This window comes from Thunnus albacares, chromosome 5 (assembly GCF_914725855.1).
Source record: "Thunnus albacares chromosome 5, fThuAlb1.1, whole genome shotgun sequence".
NCBI lineage: Eukaryota > Metazoa > Chordata > Actinopteri > Scombriformes > Scombridae > Thunnus > Thunnus albacares.
Genome location: NC_058110.1, coordinates 21,512,224 through 21,537,865, shown reverse-complemented (window position 1 = coordinate 21,537,865; position 25,642 = coordinate 21,512,224). Strand labels below are relative to the sequence as shown.

Genomic DNA, 25,642 nt, shown 5'->3' with positions numbered 1-25,642 from the left:
TGTTTAATGAAAGCACCTGCTGTGTTGGTCCCTTTCATTCACCCATCTGATCAATAGCAGACTGGGTCTGTCGGCGTGATAGCTGTCATGGAATCTCTGCTAACCCAATTAACCAAGCCATGCGCTAACCCAATTAGCAGAACCCCTGCACTATATTAACACGATTCACACTATCACACACACACACACACACACACACACACACACACACACACACACACACACATCTCATTGACAGCAAACATGCAAGGCCAGCAGGTCAAACACCAAGTGAAATCACTACTGATATCATTTGCTTCCCCCATACTGAGCAGCAATGTCTGTAAAATATTAATGTATTGTAATCTTATGTTGCTCCTTTCAAGTTTCCCTTATAGAACTCAAAACACCAGATTAGCCCAGAAGTAGGACTTTTATTGAATGTGGCATGTTTTACATTTTGCCAGTTTGAAAGAAGCCAGTGATTGCTGTGCAGTAGATTCATCTTGTCTACTAAAGAAGTATTTCACTGCACTCACGCTTAAGTTGAAATTCAGAAGATTTTGAACATTGTTTTTCTCTACAGCAGCCTGAGTTATTCTTGTGATGTTGCTCATCAGCTATGAAGAAAACTCACTTACTGATATAACCAGATGGCTAGCACAACTAACTTTAGTCCTGTATACAGATTATGTATACAGTCATTTTTCAAGAAAAAAATTAAAAAAGTTCTCTCGTTCCAGCCTCTCAAATGAATATAATATAATACAAATTCATCATATCATCATACATCATCATATTTTCTGGTTTCTTTAGTCTTCTATGAAAACTTAATTTAGTGAACCAAATATCTTTGGGTTGTTTGCTGGGACAAAAGACAACATTAGAGGATGTCACTTTGGGCTTTGGGAAACATTTTTCACCATTTTCTGACATTTTAAAGACCAAATGACTAATCGATTAATCAAGAAAATACACAACAGATTAATTGATCATGAAAATAATTGTTAGTTGCAGCCCAAAATCTCATGTAACTCTATGTGTTGTCTGAACAGCTAGCCACTGATTTAATGATTAGCTATTACATTACCTGATTAAAAGTGCCTCTTTCCCTGCTTAGTGGCTCTGCTTTGAATAGTTTTCAACTGGATTACTGCCATCGTTAACCAGAAATAGCAGCACAGACAGAGACACAGCATGCCATTCTTATAATCTAACACCACTCAACTATGCAAATGACATAATAGTTAACTAATATACTGTATATAAGCCATATTGTGTATGGCTTTCAGCCTTAAACATCACATATTTTCAGTGTAGCAGCAGGCATTTCAGCTGGATCCGATTAGTCATCTGTGACTTTTCGACAGTGTCAGAAGCTGTGAGTAGTGTAATGGATGAGCAGGCATAGTAACTTGGCAATAGCTGTGCTGGAGTGGAGGTGTAAGGTAGGTGGCCTTGGACAAGAAGTGTAAAGAAAGGCAGCATGACTCACCTAGAGAGGAGCCTGCATACTCCATTGAGAAGCAACCCACAGAGCTCTCTCTCCAGTCTCCTCTTCATCTGCGATGCTGTGTAGGATAGTCAGAGAGGGAGGGAGGGAGGGAGGGAGATTGATCGCAAAACATGCATGTAGGTTAACATTTCAGAATTCACCTGAGGTAATGGCTTTTCCATAAGCCGCCATTGTCGAGGCTGACCTGGCTTTTAAGACTGAATCAAATCGATGGCTTCTCCGTCTGAGGCTGGGAGGAGCAGGGGGAGCCTCTCTATGTCTGCACAGCCATGATAACACTGCTCAATGGGCACTAACCACCTTTCAAATGGAAATGGAATATCCAGTGAAAATTAGACACAGTCATCTGGATGGTACTTAGCACTGGGCACTGAATGGGAGATGGTAGCGTGACGGTTGAGGGGTGTGTCGCACTTTGGTTTTGTTGTGTCAGAGCGTAGCTTTTACAGGGCATTTGATGTTCATGCTGTGCTTTTTTTTTTTCATTTGCACAATCAAACACACACTAACAGAAACTGCGTTGCATATCGGGGCATGTGAGGTTGAAAGCGAGCTTACAAGTGCAGAAAGTGACTCACCCAAAACCATGGGGGTTGTGTGCTGCAGACAGTATGATAACTTACAGTATACACTCATCACAGCGCATGTTCCTGTATGTGCCCTACCTCCTCTCCCCACATCTCTACTTCCAGCCTCTTGCTCTATCCCTCATTAGCCTGCTTGCAAACACACATGCACACCCAAACAATCCCAGGCTAAGGGGGTACATTCATAAATTTGCTGACGTAGAAAGTCAGTGCTGTGATCAGATTGAGTACCAGCTCAATCCCGTAAAACCCCAGGGGAATGGTTTAAAATAAATCACTCATAGATTCTGCCTGCCCTAAGGATTAAAGTGGAGGAAAGTGTGTATGAATGTGTGTGTGTTGGTCATCTGTCAAAATGAGATAGCTAAGTTTATCTGTGCACACGTGTCATTGTGTTTCTGTGAATTTACTGCATGTACATACAGTATATGCGTGTGTGTGTGTGTGTGTGTGTTACAGAGTGTAAAGTTGATGAAAAGAGCCACTGGGCGGGTGCTGTGGTAAATGCTTGCATGGAAGTGTCGACATGTGTAACTGTTCCAATTGGCTCTCCGGAGTCGTCCTCAGGGAAATAAGGGTAGCGGGCACAAGCAGAGATAGGCTGCCACTGACACAGAGTTATGTGTCTGCCCTAAATGTGCACGACTTTACTTGTTTTTACATCAAAGATTGATGTCACAAGGTGCGGCCAATGTGCAAAATATGCAGATATATAAAAAATATTTGGAAAATGTGTGTATGTTACTAGGTTTCATTTGTTTTTCTTTTTATCATATGTATAATAATTTGTGTGTGATTTGTCATTGTGTCTGTAATTGTCTTAACATGCGCATATGTGTACATGTGTGTGTGTCTATAGGCTATGTGTGAGCAATGTGTTTGCTCAGGACCTCCAAGGACTCCATATGGTGTCAGGGTTGATAAATGTGCTCTAGGGGCAGCATTCAGCAGCTGTTTGTGGACTCATTGTAGCACTAGGGGTGGGCGATATGGCCCTAAAATAATATCACGATATTTCAGGTAGTTTCTGTGATATGACAAAATACTGAAAAATATTTTGTTATTAATTTCAACAACATACAATTGCAACAAAATAAGGGTTATAGTTTTGTATGTCAGCATAAATGTAACAGTTTGCCTTCCAATATTCAGTAAAAACTAGAATTATCTCTCAGTTCTTTAATTTGTAAACAATGTCTGCTTGGTTTAGAACTCAAAATAGCTGTTGAACTCCTTTTGGCTTTCCTCGTACTCAGCAGGGTGCGCCTGCTTGAGGTGGTGAAGTGAGTTTGTTGTATTGCCCCTTTTGTTGTCACAGTCTTCTTGCACTTCTTACATATTACTGTGAATCGATGTACATCTGATCTTTTGTAATCAAACCATTTCCTCACTACTGTAGTTGCTCCCCTTTTTGGAACTGACTCCTCCACCATGGAGCCGGTAGTGATGTTACTTTTGCCTTCAGCCATGCTTGTTGTTGCTCTTTGTAATGGTGTGACGTCATTACGTCAACATGTTGGAATATCGTTTTCACGATATTATTTTTTTTTACCATATTAAAAATTATACCAGTGTTATCGTGAACAGTATGATATGGCCAAGCGGCAACCTCCAGGGCTGAAAAATTAAGCCAACACGGAAGTGCCAAAAACTACAGTTCCCCAAATGGCCACTTGAGGCTGGCTCCAAAAGTGAGTCAAACCTCACAGACCCCCATGTTAAAATGCCCCACTCATGACTCATGCCCATTTCATGACAACTGTATGAGGAGTGAATTTTTATATAACTCACGCTTAAAGTTATGCACTATTAAGGGCGTGGCCACTTTGAGTGAGAGCTGCTACCACAATGTTGGTGAGGTAACATAACCATGGCGTAACCCCAGATTCACAGTATAGGTGTAGCCATAGCATTCATGAAAGTTAATTGTAACTAATTTTGGTCACCTAAAAAAGTCTTGTTCAGCCTTTGGTTGTTCTGAAAGACCCTTTAAGGGGAGAGATATTCAGTTTTTTTTCTGGTAAGTACATTTTGTTTTAATGATTTTAAGCCTGTTTTTCACTAGAGAAAATTAGCATTAGCATTATCACATTTAACCATAGACTGTAAATGCAACATGCTAACCAAGCTAGCTGCTAGCATTAGGGTCAGCTCCACCCTCTCGTCCAAATATGGTCACTTCTGGCTCCAAAAATCCAAGATGGCAACGATCAAAAGGCAAACTCAAGACTCCAAAAGGGAGTCCACAAACCAGTGGGTGACGTCATGGTGGCTATGTCCATTATTTTTTACAGTCTATGGACATGGCACACCCTTAAGTAGCACACACTGAACCATGGCCTTAAGACTATACCGTGTAAAGGCCTGTGGCTGAGTTGGCGTCTACCCACAAACCCAAGATCAGGCAATACAGCCAGCATGTTGTGGGTTTTAAACCTCCCACGTCACCTACTTAGTCAAATATCGTGCTTTTTCTCTCCCCTTTCGTTTTTGTTTTGTCTTTCTGCACTTTTGTTGAGACAAAGAAAAAAATGACAAGAAAAACAGTGTGTTATGCATGTGCCGGAAGATTTCTCGTAAGAGTAAAAACAACAGGTGTGGTATGCTTTAGTTTCAGACCACAGGAGCAAGACTGCAGGAGGTGCTTAAAATGCCCTCTTGTGCAGAAAGGTTGAACGCCACGGTAGCTGAGTTTCAGTTTTGCTGGTAATTCAAAAAGTATTTTTCTTTGTAAGGTGCACAGTTGGCTTAGAGAGAAGATAACGGAACTAATTCCTTCCCTCTTCTCCTTCTGCTCTTTGATCCTCACCTCCCGCTTCATATCTCTTTGATTGCCATGTTTATGACAGCCTCTTTTCCTTCTCTCCTCTTGCCTCTCTCCTCTCCTACTGTGTGATGTGGCATGTCAGCGGTTCATCTTCCGTTGGAGGGCTTCTCGCACTTGCGCACGCTCAGACGCACACGTAGACACACACACATATGGAACACACAGTCTGAGCGAGACACACCCGCCCTCTTTCTTATAGAGGTAAAGTGAGTGCACCAGCATCCGCGATGAATAATTGAGTTATCTGGCTCCGCGCAGAAATAGCAATCTCCCCACACAAGTGTGAAAACATCACTCGCCACCCGAGACCTGGGAACTGGCGCTGCCATGTGGGTCTACACGTGCATGTGTGTGTGTTTCTTTTTGCATTCATGCTTGTTTGACTTTGAGGGGGGGGTTTGCATGCGAAAACATGGGGGTATAATCCTGAAGTCATCAGATGTTGTGCTGAGTTTTTGAATGAATTTGTGATGTCTGAGGATCTATACAGAAAAACTGAACAGGGCCGTGACACATAAATGCCCTTGGAAACTGAAAAATCTAAATGTTTCTCAGTTAACTTTCCATCGAGCTGGGCTGCCATAAATGATTTGTGGGAGCGTGTGACTCTGGGATTCTTTTGAGTCTGTCTTGAGGAAGAGAAATACTTTGGAGTTTGATCACAAAATAACTGCGCACATAGCCTGAAGCTTCAAAAATGTGTCTTATATACAGTATATATTGAGTTACTTCATTAGGTACACCTTTATCTAGCAATCCAACACAATACACCTGCAATAATTCCTACCTTTGTGACGCTGACAATGTTTTTTGGATCATCCATTCATCTGTGATCATTTTTGAGACTGTAGTCAATAGTGAATAGCGGTGTTTCTAATATTTTGTCTAGAGCTGCAACAATTAGTCAATTAGTAGATGGACCAAAAATGTATCTGCAACTACTGTATCTTGATAGTCTAATAATTGCTCATTTATTAAGCAAAAATGCCAAGTATTTGCTGGTTGCAACCTCTCAGATGTGAGGATTTGAAGCTTCTCTGTGTCGTCTGTCTGAGAGGAAACTGGGGGAGATTTTTGACTGTTGATCGGACAAAATTAGACAATTGAAGACATCACAATGGGCTCTAAGTGATCGCAACGGGCATTTTTCTCAATTTTCTGGCATTTTATAGACAAAACGATTAATCAAAAAAATAATCTGCATATTAATTGATAATTAAAATAATCATTAGTTGCAGCCCTAATTTTGTTCTGCATTTACATGAAATTACATGTGCACCTACACATATGTAGATGCACAGGTAAGTCAGTGCAGTCACTCTGTCAATGTAGTCATACAGTATATTAAAATGTAAAAGAGGACAATTCTTCATAGTGCAAACTGGCAATTTTCCTGCACCTCTAATATTAAATAGTTTAAAATAAATTGTCAGTGCTGCATGAAGAGTAAGCCCTATTTTTTACAGCCTCATTTGATTGTGATGACAGCACCTCTGGAGATTATCATTGCTGTTTAAATCCTCATAACTAGTGTTATTGGTAGAGCTTAAGCATTCCGTCTGTCTCGGCAAGGACTGACCTGATGTAAATCAGCTACGAGGCCTGGCATATACCCTCCATGTGAGCGACTCCCGGGAGCTCTCTGAAGCAATCCGAGTGGTGACACGACAAAGCTGAGGGAGCAGAATCACAGCAAACTGACAAATAAGGCCAAATCTGACAGGCGAATCCTCAGAGCAGCTCCACGGTTTGACAGATCCTTCAGCAGAGGAGTGTGAGCCAACGCCCTTCACAGCGGCAACATTCATTAATGCTATTTCGTAACGCTACAGTAGAAATGATCACGTAGTAGCGAGTCTTTGGGAAATAATTAACTAAGCACATCAGATATATTACAGACATTATTGTACAGTATGTGTTTAAATTGAGATTAAATAGTGAGGTTTGTAGGTATCTACAGCCAGGCAGTCTTCTATGTAGTGCAGTAACGTGGGCAACCAGCTGTTAGGTATAAAAGCTCCGAGCTATGTTATGGGGAGACGGTGGCAGATTAAACAGCAATCCTACTGATCCAGCCCACACACTTCCCATCCCCACTCCCCCTCCCCCTCACACACACACACACACACACACACACACACACACACACACACACACACACTCACATTCATCATGGTGAAGAGGTGCTGCTATGAGTGACCACTTTGTCTTCTGTTAGGCTGCGATGTTAAAGAGATCTGGTCTGTACGTGTGACAGGCTGCTGCCATAATAGGGAACAAACCTGGAAACAGGGCGAGGGTGAGACGGAGTCTGAGTGTGCGGGGTTAAATCTGGGGCAGGCTGTCCCAGGATGGACGGCTTCAACAGCTGCCAGTGTGGATATGGGGAGGGATGCTGGGATGATCCTGACAATATCAAGACACTAGAGATAGCAAGACGTGATGGCAGAGCACACAACGAGCGAAAAACGGTGGATCCCGGCGTCGTGGTGCGGTTATGAAGAGTGTGTGTTTGCATATGTTTGACAGCATGCTTGCACTGGCATATACTGCAGCCTGTGTGACTTCGATTTAGCAACAGCAAGCAGTTTGGTTTTAGGCTAAACGAAGTGAGCTCCAGGCCCGTGGTCTTTGCTCTCTCTGTGTTTTCGACAGGCTTAAGAGTCTTTAGCGTGGAAATCGTCATTAATCTGCTCTGCGCAGACAAGTTGGGCAGAGCTGGGAATATCAAAACATGTAGGGAGAAGTCTCCCTGGATCATTTGAAATCCTGTTTGGATGTTTCACTACATTGCAGCGGAGAGATTGAGCCGTTCCCGCTCCCGCTTTTTTTGCGTCTGTCTCACTCATTCTTTTGTTCTGGTGTTTTCCTCTCCCCTCTCCTCTCCCTTTTTTTTTCCCGTCTTTCTCTTTTTCTGACGTTCTCGCTGTGACTTCTTTCTCTCTAGTCTGCCTGTCTCTCTCTCTCTCTCTCTCTCTCTCTTGCTCACTCTCTCGCCTCTCCTCTTTTTGGTGCTAGCTGGGGGATTGGGAGGGTTCCTCCAAATTGGCACACAGATGAATAATGCATCTAAAGCAAAAGCAGAGAGCTGGGGTTGTCTGTCAAATTCTTTCTCTGTATTACAGTTATGTCGAGAGTTAGGCTGATACTTCAGAGGAGAGAAAAAGATGTTCATTGCTCTTTACCCAACTTCCCATTTACTTTTCCCGCTGTCATTAACTCTTTATTGTTGGTAAATGCGTGCATGCATGTTCACAGAGCACTGTGGGCATCACGCAACTTACACGCAGATGCAGGCTGTGAAGGATTCTTGGATTTTTTTGGAAGTTTATCGGCAAGGCTGCTAGTTGTTTTTGCTACAACACACATCCATAATGCATGTGTGGGATTTTGATTTCATTTGATTCTCTGTCGCTGTGTGCATGAGTTTGTGTGCATGTGTGTGTGTGTGTGTGTGTGTGTTCGTATTTCTCGCTATTCCCAAACTGCGGTGTTAAAAAGCAAACTGCACTCGTGAGCATAAGCTCACAGTAGCACCATCATTAAAGTAATGAGCAGGAAGTTGGCACTGAAGTCAACCATAAACAGAGAGATAGAGAGAGAAAGCGGGAAACAGGGAGATCCCCAATCCCATAAGGATAAATCTTAAATCCTGAATGTTGCTTCTGACTCATTCTGGTTAATTAAGTCGAGTCAAGTGAGAGGAAAATGGGGTCTTGGCTTGCCTGAGTCTGTAGGATCAGCACTATACTATATTTGCGGCTTATGAAGGAACTGGAACTGTCCTCTGTGCACTCAGAAAGCACTGATAGAACAAACTGTATCAAGTCTATTCGGCTTATTTTTATTAGCTTGACCCCTCACAGCCTCTCACACACACTTCCCGTCAGGTTTTAAATTTACATACACACGCCAAGAGTGAATGCTCCCATTCAGCATTTGGTTTCAGGGTATGTGCACTAAAAGAGTTTTGTTCATCACACTTTAGCATTTTGCTCCCGTTTGTGGTAGATGTTATTTGCACATATCCTGCACTCAGCAGCTAAAACAGACACACACATCCACCCCGAAAACAGAGAGAAACAAAGAAATCTGTTGAGCAACCTTTTGGGATTTTCTTTGTTGTTTTATGGTGGAAAGATTTCGCCATGCGACACAGGATGAGGCAAACGAATGAAATGTCAAAATCCTGTGTAACTCTAAAAATAAAACAACACAAGGGTTTGCCATTTGAGGACATCATAGGCGGCACGATCGGGTGTGGGACAGATAAGACAAACAAGCGAAGTGGAGCTGCCAACTGTCCTCTTCTGAGAATAGAAGAGAGTGGATTTTTACAAATGTTTATGTGTTTAACATTTTTAACCAAGTCCCCTTAAGATTAGAAATCTTTTTTTTTTTCCTACCCATCATCATGACAGATATAAACATGGCAGACAAACAACAAAGGTCTTTACATAAGCAAAAATAGCATCAAATGAGGCCATATACAATATACACCCTATAATTTATTTATATAGTAATTACATCATACCATTTGATGAGGTAGTACAGACACAGATGTACAGATTTAACCTTAACCCTACCGACTGAGGTACCCGCAAACCCCAGAGATATACTTTTCTGTCATCTCTCATAAATGCTTTATTCTATCGTGCCAATTTTTCAGGACTTTGTCAATCAATTTGTTCCTAATAACTTCATGTATTGTGTTCTGTTTTTGTTTATAATTAGTGCTTTTTAAAAATACCATTGTTTTAGGGTCCTGGGGGACCCCAGTCGAAAGCACACAATTCTGCCTATGCAGTATTAATAGATGGAACTACTTATTAAGTTCATGTTCTAGTTTAAAGTATCACACACTGTCGGTAGGGGGGGGTGAGGGGGATGAGGGGCACTCTGTCAGTCATTTTGAAGGCTTTGTGGAAATATTGTACTTGGGATAAAAGCTGCAATTTGTATTAAAGACAAAATATATTTTCATTTTATACAATATGCAAATTAACTGTAACTTTCTCAAAATAATAATAATCTGTTGTTTTTTTCAGATGACATTAATTACATAATTAATAATGTTTTGAGAAGAAATACATTAACATTTTCCTATGATTGTTGTTTCTTATAGTTTATTCTTGGGGTCCTTATTATAAGGCCGGCATTATTCTACATTCTTCTTATTGTCAAGTCAACAAATGCCATGAAAGACTAATACCAGTAATACATTAGTCTCTCTCTCAGTACTTTTTCTCTACCGATTCTGTGGTACTCAGTACCCATGCCTATTAATTCCTACTAAAAACATTGAAAAAAACAACAAAAACACAAACATGCCTTTTTTTTTTTAAAGGCTATGTAATTTCATGAAACAGGTGCTGTAGTTTTTGGCAAACATTTCACAAACAGGAGTAAAAAGTGCTTTTGATGGGAACTATGTTCAGCTGCAGATTACAGTAATACACATTTGGTGCTGTAGTGAGTATTTACAGCAGCAAAGCAGTGTGTGTGTGTGCGGTTGATTTAAAATAAACTACAGTGCCAATCTCATCCAATGCAACAGTTTGACTTATTCATCCATTTTTAACATGTTTTAATGCATGTTTTTGGACAACAGTAGAGGTCTATGACACAGACAAACCTTGTTAGTAGGATCAATCAGTTTTGATCTTCTAATCTGTTGACAATAAAAAAATTTGAATTTCACCAACCGTATCCTTTAAAAAGTGTACATATAATGTACATGATCACATTTAGATAATTGCACACTTGACACTTAATCGTCTCACTCATTAAGAGAGGGATGTTTTCAAAAGCTTTGAGCAGAGTTCAAATCATATTTGCTCTTGCTTATGAGATTAGAATGTTAGTCCAGGACAAATAGCTCAGCAGGTTATGTTCACTTGATCTGTTATGTGACCACTTGTAGCGGGTCGCTCTGGGATAGGCACTAAATTGCAAACTGAATTTCCAAGTGCCGGTAGAAGGTCTTAGTCCTCAGTGGGTGTGTCTGTGAGGCTTAGAGATAGGCATTGCAGCTGATGGCAAAAATGTCAGAGGGTTAAGCTGTAACCCCCTCCCCACCCCTCCCACCTCTGCCTTCTACTGTCTCCCTGCCTCCCTCGCTCTTCCTTTTTTTTTTCCTCTCTGTCTCCCCATCACTCCCATGTTGTTGTGCACAGTGCAGCAGTGTCCCGCGGGGCCAGAGATTGCCATGGACATGATGTGATTTCTCGTCTCTCCTCTCAGCTGTAATGTGCTGTAGTCCGGGCCTCTGATGAACTTGCCTCGCGATGTTTGGAAGACATGTTGCCCTCCACACTCCCATATTTTTTTCCTTTACCGTCACCATTTATTTCCGTCCATCACAGATTATGTGTCCATCGATGACTTATCTTCAAAAAGCGTGATGGTTGGGTGAACAGTGGGCAGACTGCTTCACAGCTTGATATCCAGGGGCTGATGTAACTGAACATCTTTCATACATCTAATAGGGATTGTTAGCCTGTAACTGACGTCTTGGTTGTTTACCTCTTTTTCGAAGTGGCATGTGCTTAGTTCATTTCATTCATTTATCGAGCAAGAGTAGTGCCACACACTCCCCCACACACACACGAATGCAGCGATCCTCACATCTCGCGGTTTACTCCATTGTTGTTGCCCTTGATAATAATCACTTAGTTGGATTTGTCCTTATGTGATGACAGAGACTGAAAGCCGCACTCAGGAACATGACGGGGACATATCAGCCTTGTGAATCTCTGGCAACAATTAGGAAAATTGAACGGATGCCGGCTTTGTTAATCCAATGTAGAGAGGGGAAAAGAGGCTTTTTGGGGAATCTTTATGTGATAAGTACGGCCGGCTTAGGGAGGGAGATACAAGGAAAAAGTGACCATCAAAGTGTGACACTGAATTGGAAGTGGCAAGTGGAAGTGGGCTGTTCTTAGGTTGGGAGGAGCACAAGGTCATATGGGTCATATTCTCACAAGCACTTGTAGTACGTATTGTCTTTTTAACATATGATATGACTGTTTTACTATGAACAGTTTCTCTTTTGGTGTGAGCTGCTTAAAATCTAACTGGAGTAGTATCCAAGTATCCAATTATCTGTTAGCATCCAAATGTTTCGCTAAAATGTCAGTTTAAAATACTGTCTCAGTCTCTGTATGCTTCCCTATAACTCTTCACCAGAGCTGAATGCTGAACTTACCTCTCTGGAAATAATAGAAAACACTTGAACACTAATGAAATACTATAAATATCATCCAGAGGCAAATTTTGATGGACCTCTGATGTTTTGAACCACTTTGTAGTTACAGCAAATGTTATAAACGGTTCAGTTCAACAAAAACATATTTTCTCACTCACTCGTAGTGCTATCCAGCCAGGCAGATAGTGTCAGTTTTATATTCTTAATCTAGGGAGGTGAATAGAAGTTAATTTGTGCAGAACAGCTACATGTCTTTCCAGAAACAATGTCCTCTCTGTCAACAGTTTTCATAGAGACTATTTCTTACGTTGGAAGTACAGTAGGTTTAATGAAAACTGTTCTCTCCGAGGCCTGTGGGTTATGTAACTGGGACGTTGATTCAGAAAAGACAAGCTCATTTTGAGTAAAAAAAAAGAAAGAAAAGAAATCCCATTCACATCCAATGTATTAAATGCATGCATTAAATCAACGCTCGTCTGCATGGCTGGATCATTACTAGTGATCAGTGAAGGAATACGAGGTGCTTTTGTTTGTTTGATTGTTTGTTTACCTGACCGTTTAAGGCTTGTTAGAGACACCAGGAGCTGTAGAGCTTCAGAACTTGATTGATGCTTATTACATTAGTGGTTATAGTGTTGGGGATAACTGTAACAGGGTAAAAATACATCTAGATTCACTCCTAGGAGAAACACTGTGCATGTGGTGTAATTTAAGATTGTACAGTTTCTCAAACTGACAGTCACAAAACATTTTAATGTAAAATTCTGAGATCTAACACAGTATTACTGTATTATGATGCAGGTCTATGAGTCTGCATATTCCCTTCTCTGTTTCCAACACTTACATAATAGTTAGAGAGAATAATTTAACTGTGCTGAAGCTCTCATCCATTTCAAAAAAACAAAAAAAGTCAGGTGTGCTTATTAGTTTTGAGGATGTGCTGCTTTCTCTGTGATGTGATAATAAACTGAATCTTTGGTGCTTCAGACTGATGGATGAACAAAACAACCAACGTGAGATAATCAACTTAGTGTTTAGGAAATGGTGGTTGTCATTTTTCATTATTTCTGATATTTTATAGACCAAACAATTAACCAGTTAATTGTGAAAATAATCATCAGATTAATCTATAATGAAAATAATTGTTAGTTGCAGCCCTAATCATGAATTGTTATAATTGAGCCTTTGAGTATACGAGAATGAGCACAGCAGCTGCACAGATTCCTTTAATTTTAGGTGATTGCAAGGAATCACTTAATGCACTTTATACACACTCAGCCTCCCAAAAGCTGCTCAGTTTATGCTTTGTACAGCATTCGGCTCTGTTTGTATAAAAGTCAATGTTCAATTTTTCTGCTCTTTCAGTAAAAGCGAGCCTACACAGGAAGCTGAACCAACATCTCTTGACTACTGACGGCATTAACAATTTATAGCGACTCATGATGTAATCCAAAATGTAACAGTAAATGTAAATGTCATCCCTTAAAACGTAACTGAAATCAGGTTACGCTTATTTTTAAACCTTCAAAAACTGCCCCACTTTTGAAGCAGCGCTGCCATCTGAGAGACCCCAATATGATATTTCCATCATCAAACAGGATTGTTCTTGGTAATTAATTACTCATTTAATTAAAACAGATGACACATCTAATTAAACAGATGACATATTAAAAAAACCCACTATAATATACTGTAAATTCATTTACAAATGAAAACCAGCATTATGTTATCAGGGTCTGTTGAATCCTGTTACTAGAAAAATGTTTTTGTGATTTAACCTACATGAGACGAGGCTGCATGGATCTGGATCTGACAGAATTGTGAATGATGAATAAATTCCTTCAAGAAAACTGTTAAAACACAAAGAAATGAAAGTGAACTGGGGTCTGTTGAAGCTGAGAGCTGGAAATTACAATTATAAAACTCATTGTCTCAGAGTTTGTCTCTTTTCAACAATCTATTTTAAGCATAACTGCGAGTAGAAACTATAATTAGCTTCTGTTGAGTAGATACTGAATAATAAGGAAGCTGTAGAGAATCTGTTAAGACCCCAGTTGCATGTCTGAGAGTTAAATACCGTGCTGGTTTGGCTTCTCATTGCAAAGTGATTGTGTAATCCAAAGATTGTTAGATTTGCAACACAACATACTAGCGTTTTTATGCTGCTGTGTGTTCTCTTCTTTGCTGCGTACGTGTGTGTGTGTATGTGTGTGTGTGTGTGTGTGATCTCAGAGGAAACCTTCCACCCTGTGGTTGCGCTGCACCGCTGCATCCTGCTTGCTGCTCTGCCATTTCTGCTGCCTGCATCCGCCCCTCGACGCGTCTTCGCAACTCTCAGTTTGACCTCATTACCACCACCATCATTACCATCTGTATCAGTAGCTGCACCCTTCATCCTCCTCATCATCTTCATCTGACATCTTTATTATAATCATCACCGGCAGCAGCCATCGATAGGGCTATCGCCGCCGTCGTCATCGTTCTCAATATGCTGTTATTATCGGTGTCGTCATTTTTACTGGTTGATGTTCTGAAATGAAGACAGATGCTGGAATAAACATTCTTGCACCCTGATTGTGTGTCGTTGTTGAGCGCGCTGCAGGGGCGTTGTGCAGAAACTGCCTCTCCTCCTCCAGAGTCTTGTTCACCACTTGTGAGCTTCACATACTGTTAAGTATGCTGCTAGACATGTGCTCCCATCCTGCATTGTGTTCGCTTGCGTTTCAAAAAAAGAAGAAAAAAAAACGCACCCATTGTATGTGTTTCTCCTCTGAATTTTTCAGAAGGGGCTGACAAAATGCAGGCAGAAACAGACCGCTGATGACCTCCTTCTCATCGCCTCATCCTTTTTTTTTTTTTTCTTCTTCTCCCTCTGTTCCCCCCCCCCTCCCTGCGCTCATTGCACATTCTCCCAGGCTTCCCCGCTATTTCTCTCACTGTCTTCATCTTCTTCGTCTCATCACTCTCTTTTCTCTCTCTCCCCCCCCCCCTCCACCCCTCCACTGTTTATCACAACCTCCCCTCTTCATTCCTCCTTCATGTTTTAAGTGTGCTCCCCTCTTTCTCTGCCTTCCCTCGTTTTCTTGCATCTTCTCCCACCTGTCTCTCCTTTCATCCCACTCATGTGTCTCATCACCTCTCTCTTACCCTTCCCTTTCATTCACTCTCTTCTTCTCATTTTCCCTCTCTCCACGGCGTTGTTCTCTGCCTGCCTGCCTTGCCTGCCTTGCCTGTCTGTCTATTCTATAAAGGGCTGTCTGAGGCCTCTGCTCTGCTAATTCATTCGCTGTGCATCGCCTCACATATCTGCAGGGTCAGGCAGACAGACAGAGAGAGAGAGGAGGAGGAGGAGAGGAGATCTGGAGGAACAGAGAGGGGGTGAGGGACCAAGAAAAGAGGACATGAAAAAAAAAGATGCAGTTTTATCTCCAAGAAACAGAAAGCCAGAGCCAGATCCTGTGGTGGTATATTCCAGAATCGCTCTCTCTCACAAACACAATATATACAGTAGCTTGCCATGACCTCCTTCTGCTTACTGCTTGCTTTGTCATTTGGATCCCGGATGTTCAGCTTTCTCTCTAATCTAATACTTGAACCACATTGCTGCCATTGTCTCTGTCTATAAAGGAATGCACAGCATATGTAGTGTATGCATGTTTGTGTGTTGTTGTGCTTCTGGAAAAATGTGCAGAGTAGTGAGTGCAGGTATTCACAACTGTTCCAAATTCCAAATGTCTGGTGCTGATACATCAGTAATTGTGATCATGCGTTGTACCTGAAACTGAACATATTCTCATGTTCAAGTGACATTTTAGAAGCTATGCTCTGGGAGCCGGTTGCACCAACTCTTTAAATTCAAACTCAGCCTAGTTGTAATGTAGGTTTATGTGGAGAGTTTGCATCATGCATCATTATAAATAAAGCCCACAAGCTAGTTCAAATGCAGAGATTAGTTGTTACTAAATATTTAGACACTGTAACTGTTGCATAGCTAGCTGAACTTATGCTAACGGACAAAATTAACATTAGCTTCCTAATGTATGAAATGTTTATATTCAAATGTATAAGAGGTAATATGGAATATGGTCAGTATACCTCAAATTACAAAACATTATGCCATTAACGTTAGCTTAATTGACTAAATAGCTTGGGTTTATGTTAGCTTAATCGGACTTCCCACCAATTCTAAACTGCATGAATACTGCTTGAACTCTAAAACTATTTTTCCATGTATCGATATACACAGAAATATAACAATGTACTGGTTATGCCTACATTTACAACGGATTGGTAGTTAAGTTTGATATATTGTTTGCCCTCAAAAACTGTTATTTGGGGTAGTTATGTTTTAGCTAGTGATGCTAAGTGCTACAGATGTTTTAGCAACAACTTTACACATTACAAGTTTTCAGTTGCTAAGATATCTATAGATATAAATTGTTTTTAAAGGTACTTTCGAAGCAGAATTTAAATTTGTCTAAACTAATCCAATACTGAAGGACGAACATGTAGATCTCCTCAGAGGTAATTCTGTCGGACATTGATTGAGTGCGTGTGGAGTGGGTGGTTGTGGAGGTTTTGTTTGCCCTTGTGTGTTCAGGTATAAGAGAGGTGAAAGGGCTATGTTGTTTGTAGTATAACACTCACTACAATATGTACCATAGTTTAAAAAATTTAAAATCTTGTTGGAGGTGTTTGAGCCACTGCTGATTGGAGAAAAGGGAAAGTGTTCTGCCAGGAAATGAAGTGTAGCAGTAGTGGATCTGGTCCATCCTTCAGTAAGACACTACTCTGGGGAGCTCAGTTGGTTTTTCCTGTAAAACTAACAAAAGAATCTCTCTGGCTAGTCAAATGAATATTACGGCATTATTTGATCTTTTTTTTCTTGTTAACAACAAAAAGAAAGATGATGATGAAACCTTTTTTGGCATGCTCATTGTGGCTGCCTTGTAAGGTGTTCTATTTTCTGTGCATTATTCTTCTAGTAAGTCAAAAATAGAAACTGATATGTCAGAAAGAGACAGTGACAAAAAGCCACAGGCAAACCAAGCACGCACACACCATTTCTCACCTAACTCTCTGCAGCATTTCTCCAGTTTGTTCTTATCTCTCATGTCACTCATGTGTTGTATCTTTTCTTTTTCTTTCTTCCTCCTCCCGTATCTCTGCAGGTTTTCCTGAGCAGACGGTCTGTGTGGCAGAGTTTGAGCTCGAGTGGAAGTGAGTGAGTGAGCGAGAGGGAGTGTGTGTCATGGATGACAACGGGCTAAATTACGGGTACCCTCCCTACCGAAACTTGCTGCTCCTGGGAGCCATTGCAGCAGCATCCGCCTTTGTGGTCACCATCCTCATCGTCCTGGTCTGCGTGGGCTGCCAAAGGTGAGAGGGTGGTCACATAATTTGAAATGTGTAAAAAAAGTAGGGTGTGGGCAGAAATAAATAATAAAAAAGAACTAGATTTATATCATCTCCACTGCCAGCTTCCCATGCCCTCTCAAATCACACTCATCATCCACTCCTTCTTTTATGTGTCTCCACTTCTTCTGAACTCTTCTCCTCCCTTCTTTCTTTTCCCTTCATCCGTTCTCTTCGTCTCTTTTATCCCCCTGTTCTGAGCGGAGTGGCAGTAATGAATGTTAATGGCTGCAATTGTCAGATCAGATGAAATAATGTTTACAGGACAGTGAGGAGACAGGCCAGAGTCAGAGCAGCCTCACGTCACCCCTCTTAAGCAGACTCCTCAGCAGGCAAAAGCAATGGAGCACCCCGCGGTTTAAAGAGGATCAGACTCTGAGCTAGGCAAGAGCAATGGAAGAGCCTATGGCTTTTTTTTGTTTTTTTTCCAGAACCCTCGGGGACCAATCAGAGGCTGCACTGTGGCTTTGTTGCCATGGGATACACAGATAAGGATGTAGAGAAATGTCAAACCAGCTCATGTCATGGAAATAAAACCACACTATGTTGAGATCTAAATAATAAAATATATGTTCCCCACCGGTGATGTTGAGGGGCTGACTGCTCAGTAGTTCACCAGTTCAAATTCACTTTGTCATGCACCAATACAATAAATCCTGGAACTAGTATTGATTGAAAAATACCTCCCTGAACCGATTCTTTTCAAAGCCAAGGCTTACAATAGATATCCTGTAAGATCTTAGCCTAAAACCTACAAAATAATTGGTGCCCTTCTTTATACGTCTCAATGCCTCCATGTCATTTTTACCTTAAACCCCCTCCTGTGCAATCTTATTATGAACATCTCCAAAGGGAGCCCTCCTCACCTTCTCATGGTTCCCTTGGGGTATAGTGGCCATATGTTTGTGTGAATAGGATGGAGTTCCAGCTCACTAGAGGAGACAATAGCTAGCTGTGGTAACATGGATCTGACTCTGGTACTTTTTTATGTTCAGTTGTATTTCGGGCGACTTGTTTAAGACAATATTTGTGTGATTCCTGCACCTGTTTGGAAAACAGAATTGCAGTTTATTGCTACATTGTGTTTTGCAGCGCAGCAATAAGATCTCACATATTATGTGATGTAGAGCCTCGCCCTCCAAAGTGAGAGAAACGAGATGGGGGTAGAATGGTTCTCACATTCACACCTGCACCCAGGAGCTTTTGTCGTCGTACTTCATCTCATCTCTCCCTCTCCATATCAGCAGTTTCATATAGCTACAGCCTCCTTCAGGGATCCACAGTGATGTGTAACTCTATTCTAGTAACATTTTTTACACAAGACGAATAAGTAAAATGGCAAAGGGAATTAGCATGAAGGGAACTACATATTAGTAATGATCTTTCTGTGCAAGGATCTAGAAAAAAACACAAGAAAAGTTCCACAGTGAAGGACATCCTCCGCTTTGGCAAAAAACCTGAGTCACGCTCCACTCGCTGTTTGACTGGACTCTTGTTATCAACCAAGGACTTTTATGCCCTAACCAGAGTTGATGCTGATAGTATCTATCTGATCTGAGTGTGTGTATGTTCTCTCTCTGTCCACCGGCTCCATCTGACCTTCCTCACTTTGATGTTGTGTCAGAAAAAACAAGAGCAAGCACCCCCCAGCCGGACAGAAAGGGACATCTGTAAATATGGTGAGACATGTTTTCATTACTCTCTTTCTTTCCTTCCCCCTCTCTTCATCTCCTTCTTCTCCTTTCTGTCTAACCTTCCTCCCTGAATAGCTGGTTGTATATAGTGATGCACATGCACGTGCACGTGTTTGCATGGTTTATGCTTGAAGTAACATGTTCGTGTGTGTGTGTGTGTGACAGCAGGGCACCCTTCGACATCCTAAACTGAACCCCATGAGCAAATCTGACACCAGGCTGCATGAGATCAATCGCTTTCCCTGCAATGGAAACTGTAAGTGACAGTTTGTATATGACAATCTACAGCATAGCAAGCTCTTATATGATTTACAACCCAGAGCTGTTACACTATTTCAGTGCTGCCCCCTCCCTCCTCCTTCTCTCTGTGCAGCTGTTAGTAAGAGCCGTCCAGCCAGTATGGACCTCCTGCTCCTACACAGCCGGCGCTCCCAGACGGACCTGAGGCCCTCCCATGGGCGCCAGCTTCCCCAGATCCCCACCAGTCCCCAGGGATCTGGTCAGGGGGGAGGGGGGGAAACAGGAGGAGATGGGGGAGGAGGAGGAGGTGGAGGAGGAGGGGGGGAGGCTAGAGACCACACCTACACTGAGGTGGGCCTGCGGAACAATCCAACCCCCACCCATTGCCTGGATGACGGACTATACGAAAGTGTAGGTGTCCGGGAAGGTGACGCGGGCCCCAAGGTCCCTTCTGCTCCACCACCCACATCAACTAACACTCCGGCTTCAATCAGAGCTGCCCAAAGCCCCCAAATTCAGCCCAATGGAGCCCGTAATGGAAACGGGCATGGGAATGTACGTACATACACACAGCACCAAAACTATAAGCTTTTATTATGATATAAATGTGAACTGGCTTGCGACTCATACATTCAGTGATTCACATTTGTCAGACAGCAAACTCTCCACAAGGGGGATTCAAGGGGTCATTTCCAAACCAGTGCTACACATGCTAATCTGTGCTGCCTATAGAGAAGGAAAGTAATATAAGCAGCACTTTAGACCTGCAGATGTAGACAGGTTGAAGTAATTTGTGCTGCAATTTGCATACACTTGTGTATAAACAGCTATTTCTTTGTTTGCCTATAGATTCGATGACAATGGCCGGGCCTTTTTTTTAGAGCGCTTTGCATCAAAGGTTCTGTTTCCTTGTTAATGGATTTGTGATGGTAATACAAACATTTATGCATGTTTCTGTGTCTTTTTTTCTCACAGGGTGGCAGAGGGAATGGCAGAGGGAACAGCACCATTAACGGACCGATGACAGGAAGAGGTAATGGGGCAAGTGGGGTCAACAGGTCACCTTTGCCCTCTGTCAACTCCCTAGCCATCCAAGATCCAGCTGCAGCTGAGTATGCTTCCATACGGAAGTTCAGAAAGGTAACAATAAACAGTTAACTTTTCAAGTTATTCACAAGTTAACTTACATGAAAAAGATCATACTCCCCTCACTGATTCAGTTAAAGGTGAGGTTTGGTTTTGTGGAAATTCTTATTAATTAATTTATTCTTCTTACTAAACCGAACTTGGATGAACTCGTAGATAGTTTGTTGCAGGGCCATACAACCTATCCAACCAATGCTAATACAAGGTATGCTCTCACATCGTCAAACAAATAATGTCATATAATATAAATGATGTTTTGTTATTTCTGGAGGGTCATTGATTTGATATAATGTATTTACTATGTTTGCTTGGGTGACAGGTGACATTTATCCATCCCGTCATGTGACAGTGTCTATGGCTACTAACATCCCATTAGTGTGATATTAATCAGTCTGGGCACTGGGCTCAAAACATCACTTAGTCATTTGTGATGACAACACATTTTTTGCATTGGCAGCTTTATGTGTGTGATATGATGAGCTGTGGTTAAAAAGCCAAGTATTGCAGCATCATTTTTTAATGGTACAGGGTAGAAGCAAGACATCTCAAAGACTCAATACTGACAGCAAAAAACTAAAGGCTGATGAAAGTAGCCATTATGCAAATGTAACTGTTTGGATTTTGTACATACTTGCTAATATTTCTTAGGAAGAGGTGTTTAAGTTCATCTGGCTCTGAATAAGTTGGAATAATAGTAACATTAACCAAAATTGAACTATACCTGAAATATTAAAAAGAAAAAAAGACAACTAATATCAATCTACAGTCTCTATTAAGGTCTAAAATACTCTTCTGACACGCATGAGAAATCCAAATATACTTCATCATGTGGACTCTGTGCTGTGCCCATTGAGCTTTGTTAATGTTTTCACTGGTGACTCAATACCTCAAGGTTGACAAGACAAACAGGAAGGAAAATAACGGGGCCGACAGCCAGTCAGACAGCCAATCGAGCGTGAGTGATTCACCCTCTACTGCTCCTCCTCCACTACATCGCAGTCAGGAGTTGCCACGCAAAACGCTGGAACCGTTTCACCTCCACTCCTTCCCAAAGGTAAAGGAATCATTGGGTAAAAAAAAAATATATATATATACTCTGCTCCAACCTTATGTGTTATTTTTCCTAAAAAAATCCAACATCCTGTGTACATCTGTCTGCTTACCACCAGAGGGCACTGTCCACAAACACAACAGCTCTTAATGCTCAAACCTGAGGGTTGATATTATTAATGTCATTTATATGTCACTTCATCAGATTATACCATACCTTTATACTTTTATGCATCATTATCATAATTGTCAGTTATGTTTATTTTGCAAATACGCTTATTTAGATAACAATTGATAAAACTTCCTAACTAACCAACCTTAATAACTCATTTATTTGAATCTGCATAATAAATCCACATAATAAAGCTGTACGTGTCAGCTAAAGTGTGTTTACAAACAGTCAAGGCCACGGTTTAGGGCAGTGCTGAGAGGGAAATAGAGGGACAATGATCGGATGGTGATCAGCCTTTCCTGTGGGTTTGCTGGCACACATATCTGTTCTTCATGTCTGTGTGTAAGACTGTGTGTGTGTGTGTGTGTGTGCTTGGCAGAGCATAAAACAGTTGACTTTGTCTTTTCTTTTAGCGATTTAAAGAGATTGATAAGGTTGTTTAAACAATTTTGTCTTAGCTGTTGACTTGCTATATCCTTGATAGTGTGTGTGTGTGTGTGCGTGTGTGTGTGTGCATGTATGTGCATTTGTGTGTGTGTGTGTGTTTCTTCCGTCCTTTTGCACTGTGCTGCGCAGCATGGTATTAGAGTGGCTAGTAAAGAGTGGAAGGATGGATTATGTAAGAGCCTGGCAGGCTGCCAAACTGCCTGTGTGTGTGTGTGTGTGTGTGTGTGTGTGTGTGTGTGTGTGTGTGTGTGTTCCTGTTGAATCTATCAGCAAGTCTATCTAGAAACAGCTAACAGGTAGCCAGCAGCCAGTGAGGGGATAAATAATGTTCACATATTGAAGCCATTTACTCTGCCCCGGCTTCTATTACTCACTGCACAGGAGGAGCGTATAAAAGTTTAATCATCCTCGGTCGCATGTGCACACACCACTACATGCTTTCTAATTGGTTTCTAATTGGTTTTGATCACCAGCAGTGATAAAATTTAACAAGTTGCAGTCAGTTGTTTGTTTATTGTTTATTATGAAGTTTATTTCTTGGAGACCAGGTTTATCTTGTTTTTCAGGAAAGGATCACATTGACCTAATAATAAGCTGATATGCAAATACAGTAGTTTAACTTTAGCTTAACTTAACAGTGTGTAACCTTTAAATCATTCTTCAGTATTTGTGAAATGCAGCAATTCAAGTTTGATGAGGTTTTGTCATTTTTTTGACACAGATTTCTATTACCTCCCCTTGAATGTTGCCACAATTACCTCTACTAGAAGAGTCAGATCGGGTTGTTTTTGCAGCACTGTCTCCATGTCAGTGAAACTGCCTGCCTGTCAGAAGTTTATCTTTGACGAAACAGATTTGCATAAAACCTTGTGGAAAAGTTGGTCTCAAAGCAAGGAGGAACTGATTAACTGTTGCTGAAAATTCAAACTGAGCTGACATTCCTTGACATAAGACATACAGTAATTAAAGTAGTATTTAATTTTGTATAGCAGTTATTTTTCAAAAGATATAAAGTTCAATTTGAAAGAAAACTCTTAATAGCAACAAAAACATAAAGCTGTGGCAACAAATGAAATGCAATAAGATGTCAGTAGCATCTGATTCCAGTTAGGAGCTGGCTGCAGGGATAATTTCCAACGCCCACTCTCTTTTTGACGGTGCCACTTGCTGATTCATTTGTTTGAATCTTGACATGAAAGCTACCCTTTGAGAGCAAAGAGAAGGAAAAAGCCATATCATTTGACATACTGTAGGTGGATTTTGTAGAAATGGAGAAATCGATCACGAGAAAGCTTTAAAAGTGACACTTTTATGACCATAACCTTGTTTGGTCAATAATTTTGATAGAAACAGTACTGACCAAATTTGATTAAAGCAGTCCACATCACTCCCACAATATAACAGCCTAATCCCTCCATGCAACCATGACCTCTTACCTTCATAACAAATGTGTGATGCACTCTCTCTCCCTCTCTCTCTGTCATGCATGCACACACATGCACAATCCGCCCGCACTGTGCAACATGGTCACTGTGTACCTATTGAGCAAACACAGCAAATAAAAACTTCCGCAGCTCACAGGTCATAGGACGAACACTGACAGCGAAAAAGACAAAACAACCCACAGTCAGGAACAAAAACAATACAACTTTCCTTACACGTAAAAACATGTTTTAAAACTGCTGCACCCTTCCTGTTTAATTGTGCAATTTACTTTGGGATCAGAAATGCAACTTACCTACCCAAACTCTCCAATTGATTGATTGTTTACTAGGAGGCCGTGTTCATGGGCAACGGGGAGCAGTACATCTGGAAGCCGCCAGAAGATGATGACATCATCACCTTGCACCCACCTCCACACCGCATAGAGAACGGACAGGGGCACCCATCGCCTCCAACTGCAAAGGAGGTAGTGCATTTATGTGTGTATGTGTGTGGTAGGGAGGTGGGGGGGGGGGGGACGACTCCACAGGGGACTGGAAGGACTTCAGGAAGACGGATAGACGGACAGCTCTCTGATTTGTGACTGCTGTGTTTACCGATCGGGGCGCCCGTTTGATTGGGCATGCCGTCATAACACCGCTGCCCTGTGACCTGCCTGTCATACGAGGTCTCAGCTTACAGCCAGAGGTTACGTTACAACCATCCAGCGCCCCCACCCCCACGCCTGAACTCTGACCCCAATCTCCCAAACCCCCCACTCATCTATCTGTCTCCAACGCACGACTCACCAAACGAATCCAACATTAGTATCACCTGTCACCACTTTGCATTTGTAGATACGTTCGTTAAAGGTCAGCTTTTTTTTGTTTGTTTTTTTTGCATTATCACCCCATGCAGACAGAATGTGATCAGCCCTGACTGGGATGTGACTTATACTGTATAAATATATATGGAAGTGTATTTCTGGTAGTGAGAGGGGTAAGTCTGTATTGGCCAATCATGTCACAATGTCACATACCCCATCACATGTGCTTCCACACGCAGCACTCCACCCCCACTTCTCCATTTTCAATCCCCTTTTCCTCGTTCTTGGCTGGACACAGTGTAACATACTGAGAGAGTTACAAGGAGTTGGGGAACTTTTGTCATGTCTGTGGGGCCTGGGGGAGTCAATATGAGTAGATGGAGGGATTTCCCTGAAATAGACCACTGTCTATTATTAGTGTGTTTAACAGAGCTTCTCTTTTCCCCTATATTCTTTATCAATTCAGGGTCGTTTTTCCATGTCATTAATTTTGCAGTTAAGAGTAAGTCTCTAAATTTGACACAGAAACATTACTTCATGCTGCTTATGATTATTAAGACACACAATGAATGTATCGCTCACAGGATGTGATAAAAGATCATCTAGATAGAGAGTTCAGTAAAGCAGCAGTCCTAACAAGTTTTAAGCTGGTGAGTTTCTTTTCTTAGCTAGTGTTGAGCCAAAGAGTTTGACTGCTGCATGTGGAGATTAAGGGGTTAAGTCTTTGCTGTTTGGCCTCATGAGTTAAACCCCTCCTCTGCAAATCAGACTGGTAGCAGAGCAGCTGGCCTTGACTGCATTCTGCAATCTCTGTCTCAATTTATTTTTCTTTCTTTCCTGTTTTTTTTTTTTTGTTTTGTTTTTTTAACTTTTTCTCTCTGTTAGTTGCTGTGTTTTTCCGTTTAAGAGTTTGTTGTTGCCCTAACATGCCCATTTACTTTGTATCTTCTGGAGTTTGTCAGTAACAACCGTCAGAGGGTGTTGAGTTTCCACTCCCACCTAAATCCCCTCCTCTCCTCTGGCGCTCTCTCCTTCTGCTCCACTCCCTTCGTGGATATTAGGAGGCGCTGCCTCCCCCATCCAATCAGGTTGCACCAAGCATGTCTTACCAGAT

The 25,642-nt window shown here is 41.5% G+C and overlaps 1 protein-coding gene and 1 long non-coding RNA gene across 8 annotated transcripts in view; one reads left to right on the top strand and one right to left on the bottom strand.

The window, feature by feature from the left end:
- LOC122982351 overlaps positions 1 to 25,642 on the top strand; it is a 37,769-nt gene that overhangs the window by 9,352 nt on the left and 2,775 nt on the right. For 4 of the 6 annotated variants that reach the window (XM_044351576.1, XM_044351577.1, XM_044351579.1 and 1 more), the window contains 7 exons: positions 17,288 to 17,495; positions 19,156 to 19,210; positions 19,391 to 19,481; positions 19,599 to 20,020; positions 20,441 to 20,605; positions 21,504 to 21,665; positions 24,055 to 24,189. In XM_044351576.1, coding sequence (XP_044207511.1) covers positions 17,368 to 17,495; positions 19,156 to 19,210; positions 19,391 to 19,481; positions 19,599 to 20,020; positions 20,441 to 20,605; positions 21,504 to 21,665; positions 24,055 to 24,189 — 1,158 coding nt within the window. In that variant the 5' untranslated portion in view covers positions 17,288 to 17,367. Of the gene's footprint in view, positions 1 to 15,463; positions 15,581 to 16,563; positions 16,641 to 17,287; positions 17,496 to 19,155; positions 19,211 to 19,390; positions 19,482 to 19,598; positions 20,021 to 20,440; positions 20,606 to 21,503; positions 21,666 to 24,054; positions 24,190 to 25,642 lie in introns of those variants that run through there. The other 2 variants (XM_044351580.1, XM_044351581.1) reach the window with 2 other exon arrangements.
- Positions 23,240 to 24,176, bottom strand: LOC122982354. Of its 2 annotated transcripts, none has more exons than XR_006403434.1 (3): positions 24,023 to 24,176; positions 23,717 to 23,818; positions 23,240 to 23,484 (listed from the first exon to the last, which is right to left on the bottom strand). It is a non-coding gene; the product is annotated as an uncharacterized LOC122982354 (long non-coding RNA). The 2 variants fall into 2 exon arrangements; XR_006403433.1 differs by having other exon boundaries at positions 24,019 to 24,108.